Consider the following 16,695-nt stretch of genomic DNA (forward strand, 5'->3'; position numbering starts at 1 on the left):
GCTTTTTTTTTTTTAACTTAACATGTTTCTGCTTTAAGCTTTAAATTTACATTTTTACTTATAGCACCTAAGCCTGGAAGTTTTTCCCAAGCCCTCAGTTTAAATTTTGTGTTCTTTTTCAGGCTTTGATTTACAGGCCCAATGTTTTGAGAATTTCTTGCATTCTGAATTCCAGCACTTACCCATCACTGTTTTATTACATTTATGGAGGATGCTATGAACAACACTTGCATATCAGTGAAAATGCCTTCAGCATTTACCAGGAAGAAAAGTAGAACAGAAGTCTGCTGTCACAGCTCTTGCTTGACACCACACCTGCTTGTGACACTGAACAATCATTCCCAACTGAAAAAAAAAAAAATCATTACCTGACCAACTCTTCCAGGATGCTTCAGTGCTAAACCTCCACTGGAGACAGCAGCAGCAACATTTCCTTCTTGGTCAACAACAACTGCACCAACTGTATCCAGTGTTCCTGAGTCATTCTCCTGCAGGACACACAAAGAAAAAAAAAACAAAAAAAACCCCCCAAAAAACTAGCAAAAATACTATCTTGAAGTCAGATCATACTCCTTAGGAGTGTGCAAGCAAGAGGCCTAGCAACAAAATGGATTTGTTATCATGCACTTCTACTCACTGCCATAAATCTTCCCAAAATGCTTTTTTGCCTCAGACAGGACCTTAATAAAATTCTCCAGTAACACAAAGGTAATAAACATCTCAGAACTCATCCAATGCTTAGATCACCTGCTTTTACTCACAAAAGTGCCAGAAGTCATGTTTGCTTAGTGGCTGGCACTTGTCCACAAATAAATGATTCAGCAACTAATGTCACATCAAAAGGCCCTAGAAGGCCCAAGAAAGCATTTTTCAGAGGCTCTGATCTTGAAAGATGTATGATGTAAAAAAAATGAGATTAAAAAAAAACAAACCAACAACAAAAATATCAAACACCCCCAAGATCCCCCTCCTTGCCCCCCCCAAAAAACCACAGCATCATCAAAAAAACCAAGCAGCTGTTTACCATGTAAAGCAAAAATACTGAATAGAAGCCTGAGTAGAAGCTTCAAGAAAAAATAGAAGCCTCAAGAAAAAAAATCTCACCTAGGACAGATGTTTTCTGCCAGACTTCTTGTCAGTTCAGGAATCTTTAGTGAGTGAAGCATTTTACCCTTTGCTCCCTGTAACTAGAGGGTAACTAGAAAAGTGTCCTTGCTTCCATGACTTCTGAGATAGATTTACTCCCTTCAGGAGTAGGGGTCTTTCTTTATATCCTTCCCCCATTCCTTAACACACCACACTAAGTCTCTGTTAGAAAATGAACAGTACCCTCCTGTCTGCCAAGGCTTGGCCTAGATTCCCCTCTCTGCAGAACCCAGGGCAAGGCACTCAGACTTTACGCTCCACCAAACACACAGCATGCAGTGTACAGAAAATAAAGCAAATAAACAAAACTGATCCATCATCCATCATGTACTCCAGAGATGCACAGTGCTGCTACACAAGCCTCAAGTCCCTTATTCAGATTTACCAGTGAAATAATGCCAACAGTTAAGTTTTTCATATAAATTTTCTGGAACAGAATTCAGAGGGAGGAATTAAAAAAAAAAAAAAAACAAACAAACCAACTATTCAACTTCGAATTATCAAGTTCCCATCACCAATTAAAATTTCTCGGGCATATTATATCATTTATCAAGCATGGTTTCTAGTACTGCAATGCTGATGATACTCTGGCCACTCTTAATTTAAGAGAAAACATTTGGGTTAATTCTGCACCAATCTCAAAACGAAAAATATGCAATGCAGCACTACTACCATGTTCTACAGCACTTTTCAAGCAACTGGAACTCCTAGGCATGAGTTTCATCCTTGGCTTTCACCCAGAGAAACAGTAAATTTCTTCTCTGCACCTACACCTAGATCTTCCCAGGCAAGTTCTGCACTTAGATGCTGGCACTGGCCATGTTCAATATTAAAACAAATGGAGAGATGCCCCAACAATAAAGCAGAGTAACTGCTTAAAGACAAAGAGGGGTGAAAAGTTAGAAATCCATGGTTTCAACTGGCACTGGGAAGAAGAGTAAGTTGAAAAACAGAGGAAGGAAGGATTAGGGATCAGGGAGGGTAGGAAAAGTAGAAACAAAAGGAGTTTTAATGATGGAAGCAAAGAGGTAAGAAAAGAGCCAGCTCTCTTGCAAGTTACTCTTTTTTAACTCCTCATGTACAAATGCATTTTCCAATTCCCAGGACTCCCAGACACACCCTGAGCTAATACTAACCCAGTTCAAACAACACTACTCAATGGATTGAGACCTGAAGCAGGAGAGCAGGTTGCTCATGGGAGCTCATGGGAGGTACAGATTCCCATCCTTGGAAGTTTCCAAGACCAGACTAGACAAAGCACTTCCCAACGTGAAATCTCTCATGATTTCTCTGTAGAGAAGAACTACTATGGTACAGGTGCTGCTGTCTACCCCTTGTCTCCTTTCATCAAAGGAAATTATACCCACAACAAAAAACTCAAATAATAGACAACTACAGATATAAAAAATCAAGCCTATCCAAGTCAGTTTAAATAACAGAGCTTCAAGGCTGGAAATTTTTTCCAAAGGAAGCATTGCTAAGGGAAGGTTGAGCTGGCACAAAACCTTCTGAAGGAAATCTGGATCACTGATGCAAAGGAATTATGTGTTTTTCTTGTTGGTAATATAGGTTTTGTGTTGGGGGGGCTAGTTTGTGATCAAAAAAAAGTCATTGATATATAGGTGATGCTGTATTTATCCTTATTCAGCAAACTGAAAACCAGTCATGACAAATCAGTTCAATTCCATATCCAATGGGAAAATACATCATCCATATGTATTATATACAGTTCATGGATGTGAACTGTACTGGCAACCCTATGATTTCTGGACCCGTAAATAAATAGCTCATCACAATTTAACAAAGGAACTTCCTGTACATCTCCCTACAGAAAAGCATCAGGTGCCTGAGGAGACACTGCACCTGCTGAGAAGGCTTTCAGTGTCATACATTTCATCTCTTCAAATCACATGAATGTTGAAAAGCAGAGGATCCTGTCAAGCTGGTGTCAGGACAATAAAAACAAGTCTGATAGGCAGTAAAATTCACAAAGTCTAAAATAAGACCAAACTTCAAAAAGGTACAATAGGGACTAAACAAGAACAAGCAAGATGGATCCTATCTTTCTACTGATTGATTTATTTAGCCACTTACATTTTAAAATTTTGCAGGTTCCAAAGGAAACTTGGTGATATCTGTTACCAAAATCTATATCTGACTTCAGCTAGTAAACTATACTTGTCCACTGCAAAAGTAGTTTGAGGGTTTTAACAACATAGTATTGCAACCTAAATATAATCTAATATATAGTTAATATTTTGCATGGAAGCAACTGAAAGTTAACGTTAGAAGTCAGATCTCACATTACTTAATTTGCACCTTGCAGTGGGAAAGGAAATTAATTTATTAAATCAGGGTCAAAATACCCAAATTTTGCTAAGAACATGCACACAAAACAGGAAGATGCTCATCTGCACAAACGCAGAGTTGTATCAAACATTTTTAAAAACCCCTCCTTTCCTCCTGCACATAAAAAAAATGTTCATATTCATCACAAGGCCCTAAGGAAGCAATCAGCAGATTAGGAGAGCTCTACCCAGTGCTCACTGAAAGATACTACACACAGGGCCTTTCCCCTCTCTACCTGAGATAGTTTTGAAATGTCATGAAAAGTAAGTACCACAAAATCTCATCTCTGAGTACGACTGATAAAATACAAAATTAATCAGATTGAAGCAATTAACATTTATAAGCTATTACACAACTATCTAATTATACAAAGCCTGATGAACAATCCCAGCCTTTCCAGTTTAACACCTGTTTGGTGTCTAAAAAAACATTGTTTGAATCTTCATGTTCAAGATGAGGAAATTATCCCATACTGTATTTCCACAGATAAGTTTTGTTTTGGCTTTAACGAGAATGAGTGAAAATTATTTAGGTTTCTTTTCCCATATTAAATGGATTTTGAAGTATACTTTTGAAAACCATAAGGTATTATTATCAAAGACCACTTGCACACAAATGTGTGATGGAACATTTATTTCTTTTCTAAGGAAATTTCCAAACTGCAAGACTAAATAAGACAGAGACTAGGACTGCCATAATGGACTGCTACACCTACAATTACCTGCACACAGACAAAAATATGTTCTAAGTATGTTCAGTCTTAATACAGTAACTGAGGAACACAGAACTGTTGATTCCATGCATGTAATTCCAACTGGTGTACACATATGTGAGTACCTATGTTAAACTAGATAAAAACAAAGCCAGTTTTAATAAAACTCAACCTAAATAATGTCATTTATGGAGTTAAATAACTAGACTATAAAATACTAACAAACAAATACTACTCTGTTTCCAAAAAAATCATGTGGACTGGGGGTTCTTAGTGTCACTTACTCAAATCAAGAAGAGGACAACTTTTTAGAGATATGCTGAGATCATGTGTAAAAGTTTCTAATAGCAGAAGACACATTAAAATTAGGGCTTCTAGCCAAACTCTGCTAAGCTATTTTCAAAGACAATTTCTTCTGGTAAAAGACAGACTAGCAGTAAGCAGACAAATATTTACTTCTGATATTTACTGGTGCTTGAGGGGAGAATGTGAGAATGGCATGTGGCTGAATGAAGATGACATAGCCACCCCCCCATGAGAATGCTTAGCTAATTTTTGTTTGTGTGTGAATTATTTCTTAGATATGTAAATCAGTAGGACTCTACAACTTAAAAGTACTAAATTTTTACACCTTCAAAATTGGTGAAGTTATTAATGTATCCTCCTGTATGCAAATGCACAACCCTCTGCAAATCCTACATTGGGTGAACAATGAAAAACACAGCAAAGAGAAAACTCCATTTATCAGGAAATAAAACTCCTTTAGTAAGTTACACTGCCAAGTTTTCTTCCACACAAACTTTGACAAATTTAAACAGCCTCATTCTTTTTAAGGTTGATATAATTTAATTTTTATTGAAAATTGATTTTTAAGCCTGTATTTTTCTTTTTAGCTGGTAACATTTATCAGTAGCTCAAACTTCCAAGTAATTTCAGTCCACTTTGGCCTGCAATACTGTCTCTTCTCACTGACCTATTAGTTTTGATCCCATTCAATTCCACTTTTGTTAACATCCTTTCTACCTTGCTCTCCCCACAGCCTGCAGACAACAGAGGCACACCTTCTCAGCTGCAACACAGAGCTGAAGTGAGTGAATCAAACCAGGTAACAAAACAGCTCTGAAGTCCTGCTGAAAGGAATGGTCTGCAGCTCCACAGAATCACAGCTGACAAAAAAGTTACATGAGTATTTATCAATTAAAATAACTTAGACAAGATTAACTTTTAATTACTCAAGTATTTAAATGGTTTTAAACCAGTTATTTTAAAACTTTTATGAGAGCACAATGACAGTGTGAGTTTTAGGCAAATAAATCACATGCTTCATCCTTGCTACATGAACCTTTTCCAATAGTTTGGGGAGGTATATTCTACTTTTTTTTTTTCTTTTAGAATTTGATTTTTCACTTTGAAAAACTACTTTGAAAACCTTACTTACTGTAAGGCTGCCATTATCCTACACTCTGTGGATAGCACAAGAATTCCAGATCAAGAGCATGGGTTGGTTTTCATCCCTGCTCCATGGACAAGATGTGCCCAGAGAGCTGGCAAAACCAGCATGTTGTTACTGAATTACTCACCGGGGAAAAGAGTTCTATCTGATCACCTCCTTTACCTACCAACCACTGGGCTACCAACCACAAGTGCTGCACAGGACTCTGGAGCCCTTGAAATTTCAAATTGCAGGTTGGTAAACTCATGCACTGGCATATGTTTCAAGCATTGACTTGCCTCTTATTAAGTGAGCAGCAATACTGCACAGGGACCCCTCCTCCCTCAAGTACACTCTCACACTCCCAGTTTCACAAGGAGGTAACTCAAGTCCTGTGAACGGGAACATTTCCAAAATGAACAACTAACTTCCAAAGCACCCCCATTCTTAATTTCTTCACAGCTCTTATCTCCTCGAAAAAATAAAACTTAGCACCCTACTAAAGAAAACATCTTATCTAAGAACACAGATGTAAATTTCCTAATTTATATGTCTGTGCATTTACAGATTGCAGAGGACACACTTCTGCTAATAGTTCTCTGGAATTTATACCTTATGGAATTATTCAGAGGTCAGACAGCTCAGCAAAGAAAAAGAGAAGTGGCCAATCCAAAGGCCCACAGGCCCCAAATAAAGCACAGGCTTTTCATTTAATGAGCTATATTTTGATACTCAACATTAAACACAGATACTGTGAATGACATTCTCACAGGTAACCAAAGCTCTACATTTAAACTAAGAATGAGGGGAACAGAGGGAATCCTGGTAGTTTCGTGGCACAAGTAATATGGGCCAGGTCAATGCCAGATGCATGCACAGATGCACATGTTTACCTACCTGATATTTCAAATTTCACCAATTCCAGCTCCATAATGCAGTGTGCTCAGGAAACATTAAAAAGTGGGAAAAAGTGACAAGAGATCCCAAGCTAAAGAAAATGTTTTGGTAAATAATTATATGTTTGTATTTACATTTGTCATATTTCCAGTTCAAAATGAGCAAAATATTTTTGTTAACACAAACAAGATATAAAGTGATGGTTTGGTCTTCAAATAGCAAGGCAGAAAGTTTTAAATGCACTAAGTTTTCATTATATCATCTAAACATTAAGATGAATGAGGAGAACAGGCTTCTGAGGCTACATCAGTCTTATCACATAAGACATGAAAATTATTAGCAATCGACTGTAAGTTTAGGATGACATGAGGATTTGAAACAAGAGCTAACCTTTTCATTTGATTGTCTTCTTTTCTTTAGTTGAATGAGATCTGTTTCCACCTTTTCGGCCAACTCCAGCTTCCTCTTGTTCCTCTTAAAAGCTGCTAAACTAAACCCTATAAAAATAGTTCAAAAGCATGTAACTAAGTAAAATTTACTTATTTTAAGCAAATATTGATAAGTCGACATTTTGAAGGACATATCCCCCACTTCTTTATTTATTTATTATTTATTGATGCAAAAACCATCAATAAAGAACCAAAAACTTAAGTATTCAAGTTTCAGTACAAGATGTTCATGTCTTTTCCTAAGTTACAAAGTTCTACTATTGTTCAGCAACAGCGGTAAGCAAAATATCTGGTAGAAACACAGCATGAACACATGGAAGCTGGTCTAATTCTCTTTGGCAAAGAAGCAGCACTGCACAGAAGACAACAGAATAAGTAGCCTGTGTTAAAACTGTTTTTGACTGCTGACAAGTAAACAGATATCATGTGAGCTCATTCTGATAGCCATAAAATTAGGCTACTATTTTATTACCTTAATCACCTATATGTATGTTTACCCATATATTTAAAGCCACACACAAGTTTAGCAGTAGCTTATGCTCCATAATCCAACACAGTCTAAAGACCACCTAGATTTCAAGAAGGCAAACGTCTACTTTCCATATCTAAGCCCCACATTCAGAAAGGAAGTGTTCTCTAAAGTGGAGTAAAAAAAAAAAACCTAATATGCTTAAGAGACCAAAATTACATGCTCCCATTTTAGAAGTTTCAGATGATGAATAAGTTGCAGACATTGACATATTTCGTTTAAATTAGTTTTGACTCAATATCATCAGCAGGCTGTTTTAACATTCTCTATAAAATATGAAGAGGTGGGGAGAAAATGTCTTTTGTTACTTGTTTAACCACACCAAATCAAAATATTGGGAGAACAGAGTAAGTTTACACGAGTAAGTCACAAAGTCAATGGAAATTTAAATGCACAGTTCTGTAAACTTTAAAAAATGCCAGAATAATTAAATTAAATTCTGAATATAGCTACCTCAGTATTATTCAGAAGTCTGGAACAGCTGCCTGAAGTCTAGTAATAATATTGCAGAGCCAATGGAACCCAGAGTTTTCATTTACAATAATCACAAAATACACAGCCAGTGAACATTTTACTTTGAAACTTCTTCAAGCAGGTGTCAAATTCACACAGAGAACTCTTTTAATCATGTTTTTAAGTATATAAAACTGGACCTTAATGTACACGAAGTTTTTCAAGTATATGACTAATTTCTCTCCAAAAACCTAATGAATACCAATTTTAGAAAATGTAAATCCATATTAATCTGCCATCACCAAGAAAGGAATTCATTCTACTATACAGAGTTCATTAATGCAGCTATTAGGACAACACATTTTTATGTTTGAAATGAGGATAAAGAGGTAAAACCTGAATACTTGATAAGGGGGAGCAGGCAAAGAATCATTTTACCAACTGGCAGCGGGGAGAAACAAACTAAAAACCTATCAGATTAAGAACTTGGTAAACAACTTCTTGATCTCAGAGGTTTTTACAAGCGCTGCAAAATCAACTGAGCCAGCACATTGCTTTCAAGAGAATTTTAAGGCAGGAGAATTTGTAAGTTGACATAAGTTCACCAAGAGTAAGAATGGTGTGTGACCTTAGTATTCCTCAAAAGCAGGCATTACACAGGGATAAATAAGCCTAAGCCTGTTACCTGCTGCTGCCACTGCCTCCTACAAAGTTGGCAAAAAAGTGGACCTAGGGTGCAGGAGACCACACACGCAAACCTGAATAGGTTCCTCGTACTTCAGAGCTGAATGCTAGCAGTGTCCTGAAACCTTCTGCAGTATTTGCATGTTCACCAGTTCAAATACATGCACAAAGATTCCATCAAATAGAGAGAACACATGGACTAGCTCCAAGCTGCCCTTCCAGCTGCACGGAGTGCATCTATATGGCCTCTCAGCATCTCCACTCCACCTATACCTTGGCAGCATATCTATCCTGCCCCTTTTCCACAACACACAAAATTCTCCAAGCTTGAGAGATGTTTCATTCACTTAAGACAGCAGTCCTTAACTAAGCAATTTATTTTCAGAGGTTTCCCTGTGCTTTAAGATTGTTAATCTTTCCAAAATAAGACAAAATCTGAAGACTTACTCTGAATGATCTGTTAACAGTAATTTCTTATCTGCATTGTTAATTCAAAGTGGTATTGCTAAATTGTGAAATACAGGGCAGAAAAAAACCTCATTATTAGCAAAGAAGTACAAATCTCTTGGGCTGTGTCAGATAGACAGATGAAGACAGCTTTCTAGCAACATTTAATGATGTAGGTTGGAAGGGTTATTAGGAGGTTATGTAGTCCAACCTCCAAAAGAAAGCAAATACAATTTAAAAGGCTTTGTCAGATTCTGATTATTTTCAACAATGGACATTTCACTCTGGGCCTCTGCTTCAATATTTGATCAACCTTTATTTGTTTAAATAAATAAGGTATTAATTCATACTCTTCAGTTTTGTTCAGTTTACCATGAAACATCACACCTTTCATAATTGTGAGGGAATGTCACTCTAGTCAGACATCCCCTAGAGGGGAAATTCTTGTGCTCAAGCTACATTTACCTTCAGAATAGTTATTAGGATTAACCTCCATCTAAAAGGTGAAGATTTTGTTTTAGCAAGGACTGATGAATAGCAGCCATTCATTATTTAATGAAAATAATTACTAGCAGTAAATATCAATTCCTCTTAGTAGGATAAGCCAGCTAATACCTCCAAGGTGACCAAATGACCATAAAGCAAAGGACCAGGTTACAACTCAAAACCTGGCAATTTTTCCTCTGATAGCTTTATGTCCAACTTCAGTTAAAAAAAAGGCTTGACTTTTACTTGAATCTTAAATTTATTTTTATTTCTCCCTAGAATAAGGGAATAAAGACTATAAAGCAAGTGACAAGCTGCCTGCCCTCAGCTTATTCCTGCCCTTGTAATATTCTATCTATATAAAACCACTACAAATACAGAACCCTCACTGCTTCATCTTGGTCTACCAGTGAGAAAAGAAACTGAGGAACACAAGTGAGCTTCAAACTACACACATTAAAGATGAAATCAGTGTTTTCTGAAAACATCCTCTAAGTTTGGTCCTTGCCAAAGAGCTTATTAAAACATTAAATTTAAACATTTCATGAACTAAAATGCAACCCAGGATTCAAATGTGCTTGGTTAACAATGCACACACAACATGGAAATACAACCCACAGAAAATTTATTTTGAAAATAAGCACTACAGACAGAAAGCAAACACTTATACACAATCTGAGTTCATAGTTCACATCAAATCTAAAACAAAACCTCAACTTTGTGCTGCAAGGACACTACAAAATGTAATTTGTCCTTAATGGCAGTATAAAAACCACTCTCACCTTTTTCAACCAGACAGCGCATTCCAAGCTTGAGAAAAGGAAAGGGTCACAACACAATGATGAAGATAGGCATGTTTTCCTAAAACAAATGCAATATAGCTACATCAGCCTGATGTTGCCTTGGTCAAGGAGGAAGGGAAGTAAGAGAAGCAGAACTTACTGACTGGGGAGAAAACTAGGAAGAGAGGTGAGGGAGATGATAGAATTTTACCCTGAAGACGTTTTGGATCACAGCCCAATGGAATTGTTGAAATCTGTGGAAAGGTATTTAGTAAAATGTCCTTTGATTTTGCTCAAGAATTTAGAGGTTTAGATACATAATTCAAACAAGCAGTTCAAATAAGATCCCTGGCAATTACTACCCTACCCAATAATAGCACGTACACTCCACATCATGCTTAGAAGAATTGAGAATTGAGTCTCAGAGTACAAGCAGCCCATCTGTTCTGCTCCCTCATTTATGCACCTACTGGCATAAATAAAACTGCCTCAGAGCTCCTGGGAGAGGAAGGGGGGGAAAAAAGGCCCAGAGCTTTAAAAAATTACTGTTCTTGTTTCAATGCCATTCTCAGGCCTAATCCAGACTAAAGACTTAATGAGCGACAACCATAGCACACCAGAACCATTATTATAAATAAATCCAACCTCATTTACGGTATTTATCACACAGCCCTGCCTTGCAGCATGGGGTGCCTCTTCCGGAACAAATCATCTTCAAGGACCTGGAAGCACCTTCCTAATCCTCTACATTCCCCCTTCAGCTCCCAAGGTACCAACAGGAACAGCTCATGTGTACTCTGCAATTTGGGTATAACTGTGCCAGATGGAAGGCACTGGTGGAATACTTGGTCATAGCAGATGTGACACAAGTGTAGGGCTTTACCTGGCAGCAGGTTCAGTGGCTGAGCACAGAACAGGTGGAAGTGCTCCTGCTCAACACCTGCAGGAAGGGTTGGCATTAGTGGATGTGGTATGAGAACGTGCACTTGATAATATTTATCTGTAAATGCAGAAGAAAAGTCTCACAGGTTCATCTTGTTCAAAGCTAAGGCTGCTGTAGATGTTCAAAAGGTTCTGATGTTCCTAGATACCCTAATGAGAAAGGGCCACAAGATCTCCATGATATCATTAATTAGCACAAGATTTATCTCCTAACCTATTACTGCTAGACAATAAATACACCTTTTTAACAGGCTTTGCTCGTTGTTATCACCACCTAACAAACAGATGAGAAAGTAATTTTCAGCAAGCAGGTCAGTGGAAGAGATCATTAGTCTCTGAGTCAGTTCAGATATTCACCTGTGCCACTTGTTCGCCATAAAACTTCCATGTCATTTACTCATCTCCTGTACTCTGATCATTCCCTTAACTCCTTTAACCATTATACTATGTACAAGTGAAAATTTAATCAAAAATCTTGACAGTTCTATTAGAAAATGATACAATGACTAAGTAAATGAAACACAACTGTATTTCCCATCCTACATAGCTTTTCTTAAGTTTCTTAGTCAACCTTCATAACACCTTAGAAATGATTCAGAGAGCAGAATCTCTGCAAAGCAGAGATGAATGAAAAATGAAGACTTGAGGAATGAAAAGCAGACTTGTCCTATACATGGAGTCCTTGAAACTACTGAATTGAACATACAGACCTAACTACAACACTAAGACACCTTTTTATTTTTTTAAATAATGGTGCAATTGATCCGTATCTACTTGTTAATTCTAGCCCTGTGTACTTTAAACAAGCCTGCAGATGACAGGCTGTTTTTTAGAATACACTGTTCATTTCTTGTCCAAAGTTAATGCAAAACATTTTTACAGTGACATTCATGTTCCCTTAAAATCCCCATGCTTTTATAAGCAGCATCTATTATCTTATTTATTTTCAGCAAGGTTGAAAATTTAGAAAATTGTTATGTGAACAGCCATATTTTCAAACAGAGGTAGGAAATACAAATTTTTAGCACCACTAAATGACAAATCAAGTTCAGGACAATATTCAAACCTTCCTGGTTACAGTGGTGGAACCGCAAGCTGGGAATACCTAATACAAAATTTCTATCACACACATTACAAATTATTATGCAACTAAACATTATTACATAACCTGCAAGTGTTCAGCAATCCTTGTTTAAAATCAAACAAATTGAAAATACAAATTGAAAAACTCCATGAATATTTTAAAATCTTTGCAATAGAGAGAGCTCTGACCAATCATATAGCACCCCCTTGGCAGACAGTACTTAAGAGTCAGCGGGCAGAAGCTTTCTGCATTTTATCTTTCTATGCCATATTAAAAGAGAATGCAACTATTGGAGAAGAGAATTAAAAAGGAATATACCAGCAAATTAGTTAACCCACAGGAATTCAAACGATCTTGTGAATAATTATGTTGAGCAGTTGCAAAAATAAATAACACAAATTAAAAAACAGGCAGATGAAAATAAATTTCTATTTGACAAAGCTATTTTAAATGACAAATTAACACCACTTATGCTTGTGTTGGCACTAAAAGACTACTAGAGATAGCTTCCATGTTGCCATACTTTGACAGAAACAGCAACATGGATGGGGGGGGAAAAGGCACTTGGCAAAAGCATATTAAAAATATCCTATCTCTCAGAGCACTACTCTATAGATCTGTTCTTTACAACACAAACTCAGGGTAAACTGCTGCTGGACACAGCATTTCTTACTACTTCCTGCAAGAAATCTTGTTTTTCATGAAACAGCCTTTCCTGAGCCTGGAAGATTTTCATTCAAAGCATCTTCTGGGCACTTTGGCCCTACGTTTTTCCTGGGAAACTTAGAGCTTGTGGCTGCACTCAGCTGTTCCGATTTCAAAAAAGCAAGTGGCCCTAAAATACTGTCTCCAAATCCAGGGAGGATTTACATCATGTATTCAGATTACTCAAGCTTCCTAACCAAATCCCCAGAACCCTTGAGTTTCTCTCCAAATCTTTCATCCTCCTCTTAAAAACAAAGAAAACATGGTCTGAGCCACTGCCTGAAATTCACAGCACAGTTCCAGCAATATAGCAAATGTTTTTCGTATTACAGTAATAATGAAGTAATGAGAGGACTGGGAGTGAGGCGAGATTTGGGGTTTTGGAGGAGATGCAGGAAATACTGGTGGTCAGGGAGACACACAGTGTTACTAGAAATAGCACAGTCTGCACTATACTCATCCAGAAAAGATTCTCCCACATTAAAGAATCCAACCAGTCCTAAGATAAACAGAAATTTCCTTGCATGCACACAGTTAGTTAAAAAAAAAGTAACAAAGTACAACTAAAGAAATGGTCCATTACAAGGAGAATTTCTAATCAACCCACAGCCCCGAGTCTGTTGAAAAAGTTATGATTTTACTGATGACATTAAGCTGTTCAACATAATTAGAGAATTTGACTGAAGAAGGATTCTGAGTAGCAGCTCTTATTCAGCAACTCTCAAAATAATGACAATGAGGTAACTCATAGATGTAAAGGTTTTTCCAAGAGCTGGAAACTAGTATGGGTTCAAAAGGAAACTAAAGTTTCATGTCAGAAAATGCCACTGTTTACTTTCCATGCATGCAGGAGCCACTAGCAAGTCAGGAATTCAGTCTGGAATAATATTAGGGATAGGGGAAGGGAAACAAACGTTCTGCTCTTAAATCCTTCCTCAAGCATCTTATTTGTGGCTACTCTTGAACTGCAGTTCACAAGTTATGTGGAGCTGCATAACTCTCCTATGAACAGCTGCTGAACTACAGCTATTTTTCTTCTTATATAACATTATTCACTGAGGTGCTTACAGTCACTTCCACATGGTTAGAGTCACAAGCTTACTGCATGAGTTAAGTGCCTTCCTTCTCTTTCCCCTTGAAGACTTAACACTGTAAGCAAATGGAAGATGCTGTCTTACACCATGTTATCTTTGTCAAAGATAATTTGCACCTATCACAGGCTGAACTGAATTTCAGATAGAAATGTTCTGATTATTACTATTAATAACCAGACTGCATCGATATTGGCAGCTCAGGATGTACCTCAAATTTACATTGCGCATTTAAAATGCTCTTTTATAATTTCTAAGTAATTTGACACTTCTAAATTGTAATTACACCTTAACACTTGGATTACACTTTCAAATCAGTGTCTCTAGCACAGGGCAACAAACTGCTGGGATTAGGCAGATGAGCTCTGTACTGACAGGCTCTATCTTGGGCAGGGATTAAAAAATTCAGCTTCCTTGCAGACTGTGGGCAATACAGACAGATCACATTTCAGGTGTTTGGATTTGTTTTCAAAAACCACCCACTCTGTACAATGGAAATTCAGGCTTCTACAAATGGTAGAAATCCCATTTCCCCACACCCTTGACAAACTGAAGAAGACAAGGCACATGATCCTTGGCAAAACCCTGATGTAACTCAACAAGTAACATGGTTTAAAACATGCTTCTAGTTTGGTGCTTGGATACTTTGATAGTTCTGAGAGAATTATGGAGCATGATCACAAAGCTGATCGTGATCCTTTCTTTGATACTGATCACAGGGAAGCTCCATCCGTGCAAACCAACCATCCAATCCCCCAGCCTTACAGTAGCTATAATGTTACACTTCTCATCTTGGGTCCAAGAAAAGGGAGACAGAATAATACAACTTCAAGAATATATTTTCCATGTGCAGTACAGAGAAGCCAAAACATGCACATAGTTCTCCCTGCCAATACTTACTGCAAGTACATGTCTAAATTTGGATTAGAGGTTTTATGGGGGGGGGGGGAATTTCCTTTTTTTTTTGTAAATAAGTTATGAAACATATTTTCCTGATGTTCGGCAATTAGTTCAGTTATTTTGTTTTGCAGAGCTATTCAGAAAATTTACCCCATTAATTTACCCGCATTTCTCCATGCATACTTTACCACAGCAATGCTAGCAAGCACAGTCAAATAAGTCTCCCTTTTTTGAAGACTGGTACCTTATTTAACAAAACAGCTCACTACAGACAACAGCTCTTTGTGGTTGCTTGGAAACAACATTCTCTTTGATTATTTCTTAAGCAGGTCTAACTTTCCTTTCCATGGTAACATTGGATAAAGTTATTTTGGCTTCTTACATGTTACCTGCAAAAGAGTTTCTAATTTCTTTTCACTTGCAACAATCCCATGTTGTCAGACATGTTGTTGATGGTCATTTTCCAATCCCACTGACCAGAGGTCAATGAAGTACAAGATTCACTTTGCTAAGGACTGGGACAGAAATCAGTGTAATACTTTCTGGAACTGATTTTTCAGAGTTTTGTTTACACTTGCATTGTTTTCTTTCAAAGAAAAAACACACTACCATTAATAACTATACTGCAAAATAAACTGTCAGTCCTGGTTGTTCCAACTTCTTTAATGCAAATTGTTTTCCAAAATAGAAGTACACTGAATGCACTCCAGAGGCAAAATGCAATTAGTGGTCTTTTAGAGCAGGATTGTGAAAATACCTTGGTGGGGATTATTCTTCTGATGTTTCTCCAATGTAAATTCATAGTATGGATTACTATGCAAACCAAACTAGCACTGGCCATCCCTATTTTTCAACTGGAATGTGTAGATTTGCTCTGACTTGGGTACACTGTAGCTAGCAAATGTATCATCTGGCAATTAACATCACAATCTAATCATCTCTGTCACGACAGCAACACACTGGTACTAGAAACTGCTGAAATCTGTGCATGCAAAAAGAATTAGTCAAGGAACCTTCTTCATGAAGTATGCCCTGCATGTAAGTAGCAACTACTTTCCTAAAAAGAAAAAAATAAGGCAACCGCCTCCCCCCAAAAAGAACTTCAAAGCTTTAAGTGTTTGACTCTTTCTTGAGTCACAGAAATAAAGGTGTTCTGCTCAACTCAGCACATTAGTTGCTCTGCAAATGTTGTTTTGAATAGCAAATAGAAAGAGCAAAAGTTTCAGTCATGTGGAGCTAGAGATCAAAACTCTCTGCTCAATATGAAATGTGCCATGAATACATTATGAAAATCAGCACAATCAAAAAAAACTGTGCCACTATTTCAGGGGTAAGACTTCAGCATTGAGTATCAAAAATTCTGAGCCGCCATTTCTAGGTATTTATCTACATTTAAAATTAGACCAAATAAAAGGCTTAATGGGAACCCTGGATTTCAACCTCTGATCAAGGGATGAGTCAGGTATTTGAAGTAGTAGTACTGCTTACTGTAAAATAAACATTGCTAATCTACTGTGTTCTCCTTCTTCAGTTAATAACTTCTGATTTCTCTCCTGCATAACCTCAACAGGCAGCACAGGGCATGTTCTTACCTACAACAAACTACA

The 16,695-nt window shown here is 37.3% G+C and overlaps 1 protein-coding gene across 1 annotated transcript in view; it reads right to left on the reverse strand.

Moving 5' to 3' along the window:
- Positions 1-16,695, reverse strand: part of TASP1 (taspase 1) — a 77,154-nt gene that overhangs the window by 38,799 nt on the left and 21,660 nt on the right. Inside the window, exons 8-9 of the mRNA XM_062490564.1 lie at positions 6,927-7,033; positions 369-488 (exon numbers count right to left, since the gene is read on the reverse strand). Coding sequence (XP_062346548.1) covers positions 369-488; positions 6,927-7,033 — 227 coding nt within the window. The remainder of the gene's footprint in view (positions 1-368; positions 489-6,926; positions 7,034-16,695) is intronic.

This window comes from Cinclus cinclus, chromosome 3 (assembly GCF_963662255.1).
Source record: "Cinclus cinclus chromosome 3, bCinCin1.1, whole genome shotgun sequence".
In the NCBI taxonomy this organism is placed as follows: domain Eukaryota; kingdom Metazoa; phylum Chordata; class Aves; order Passeriformes; family Cinclidae; genus Cinclus; species Cinclus cinclus.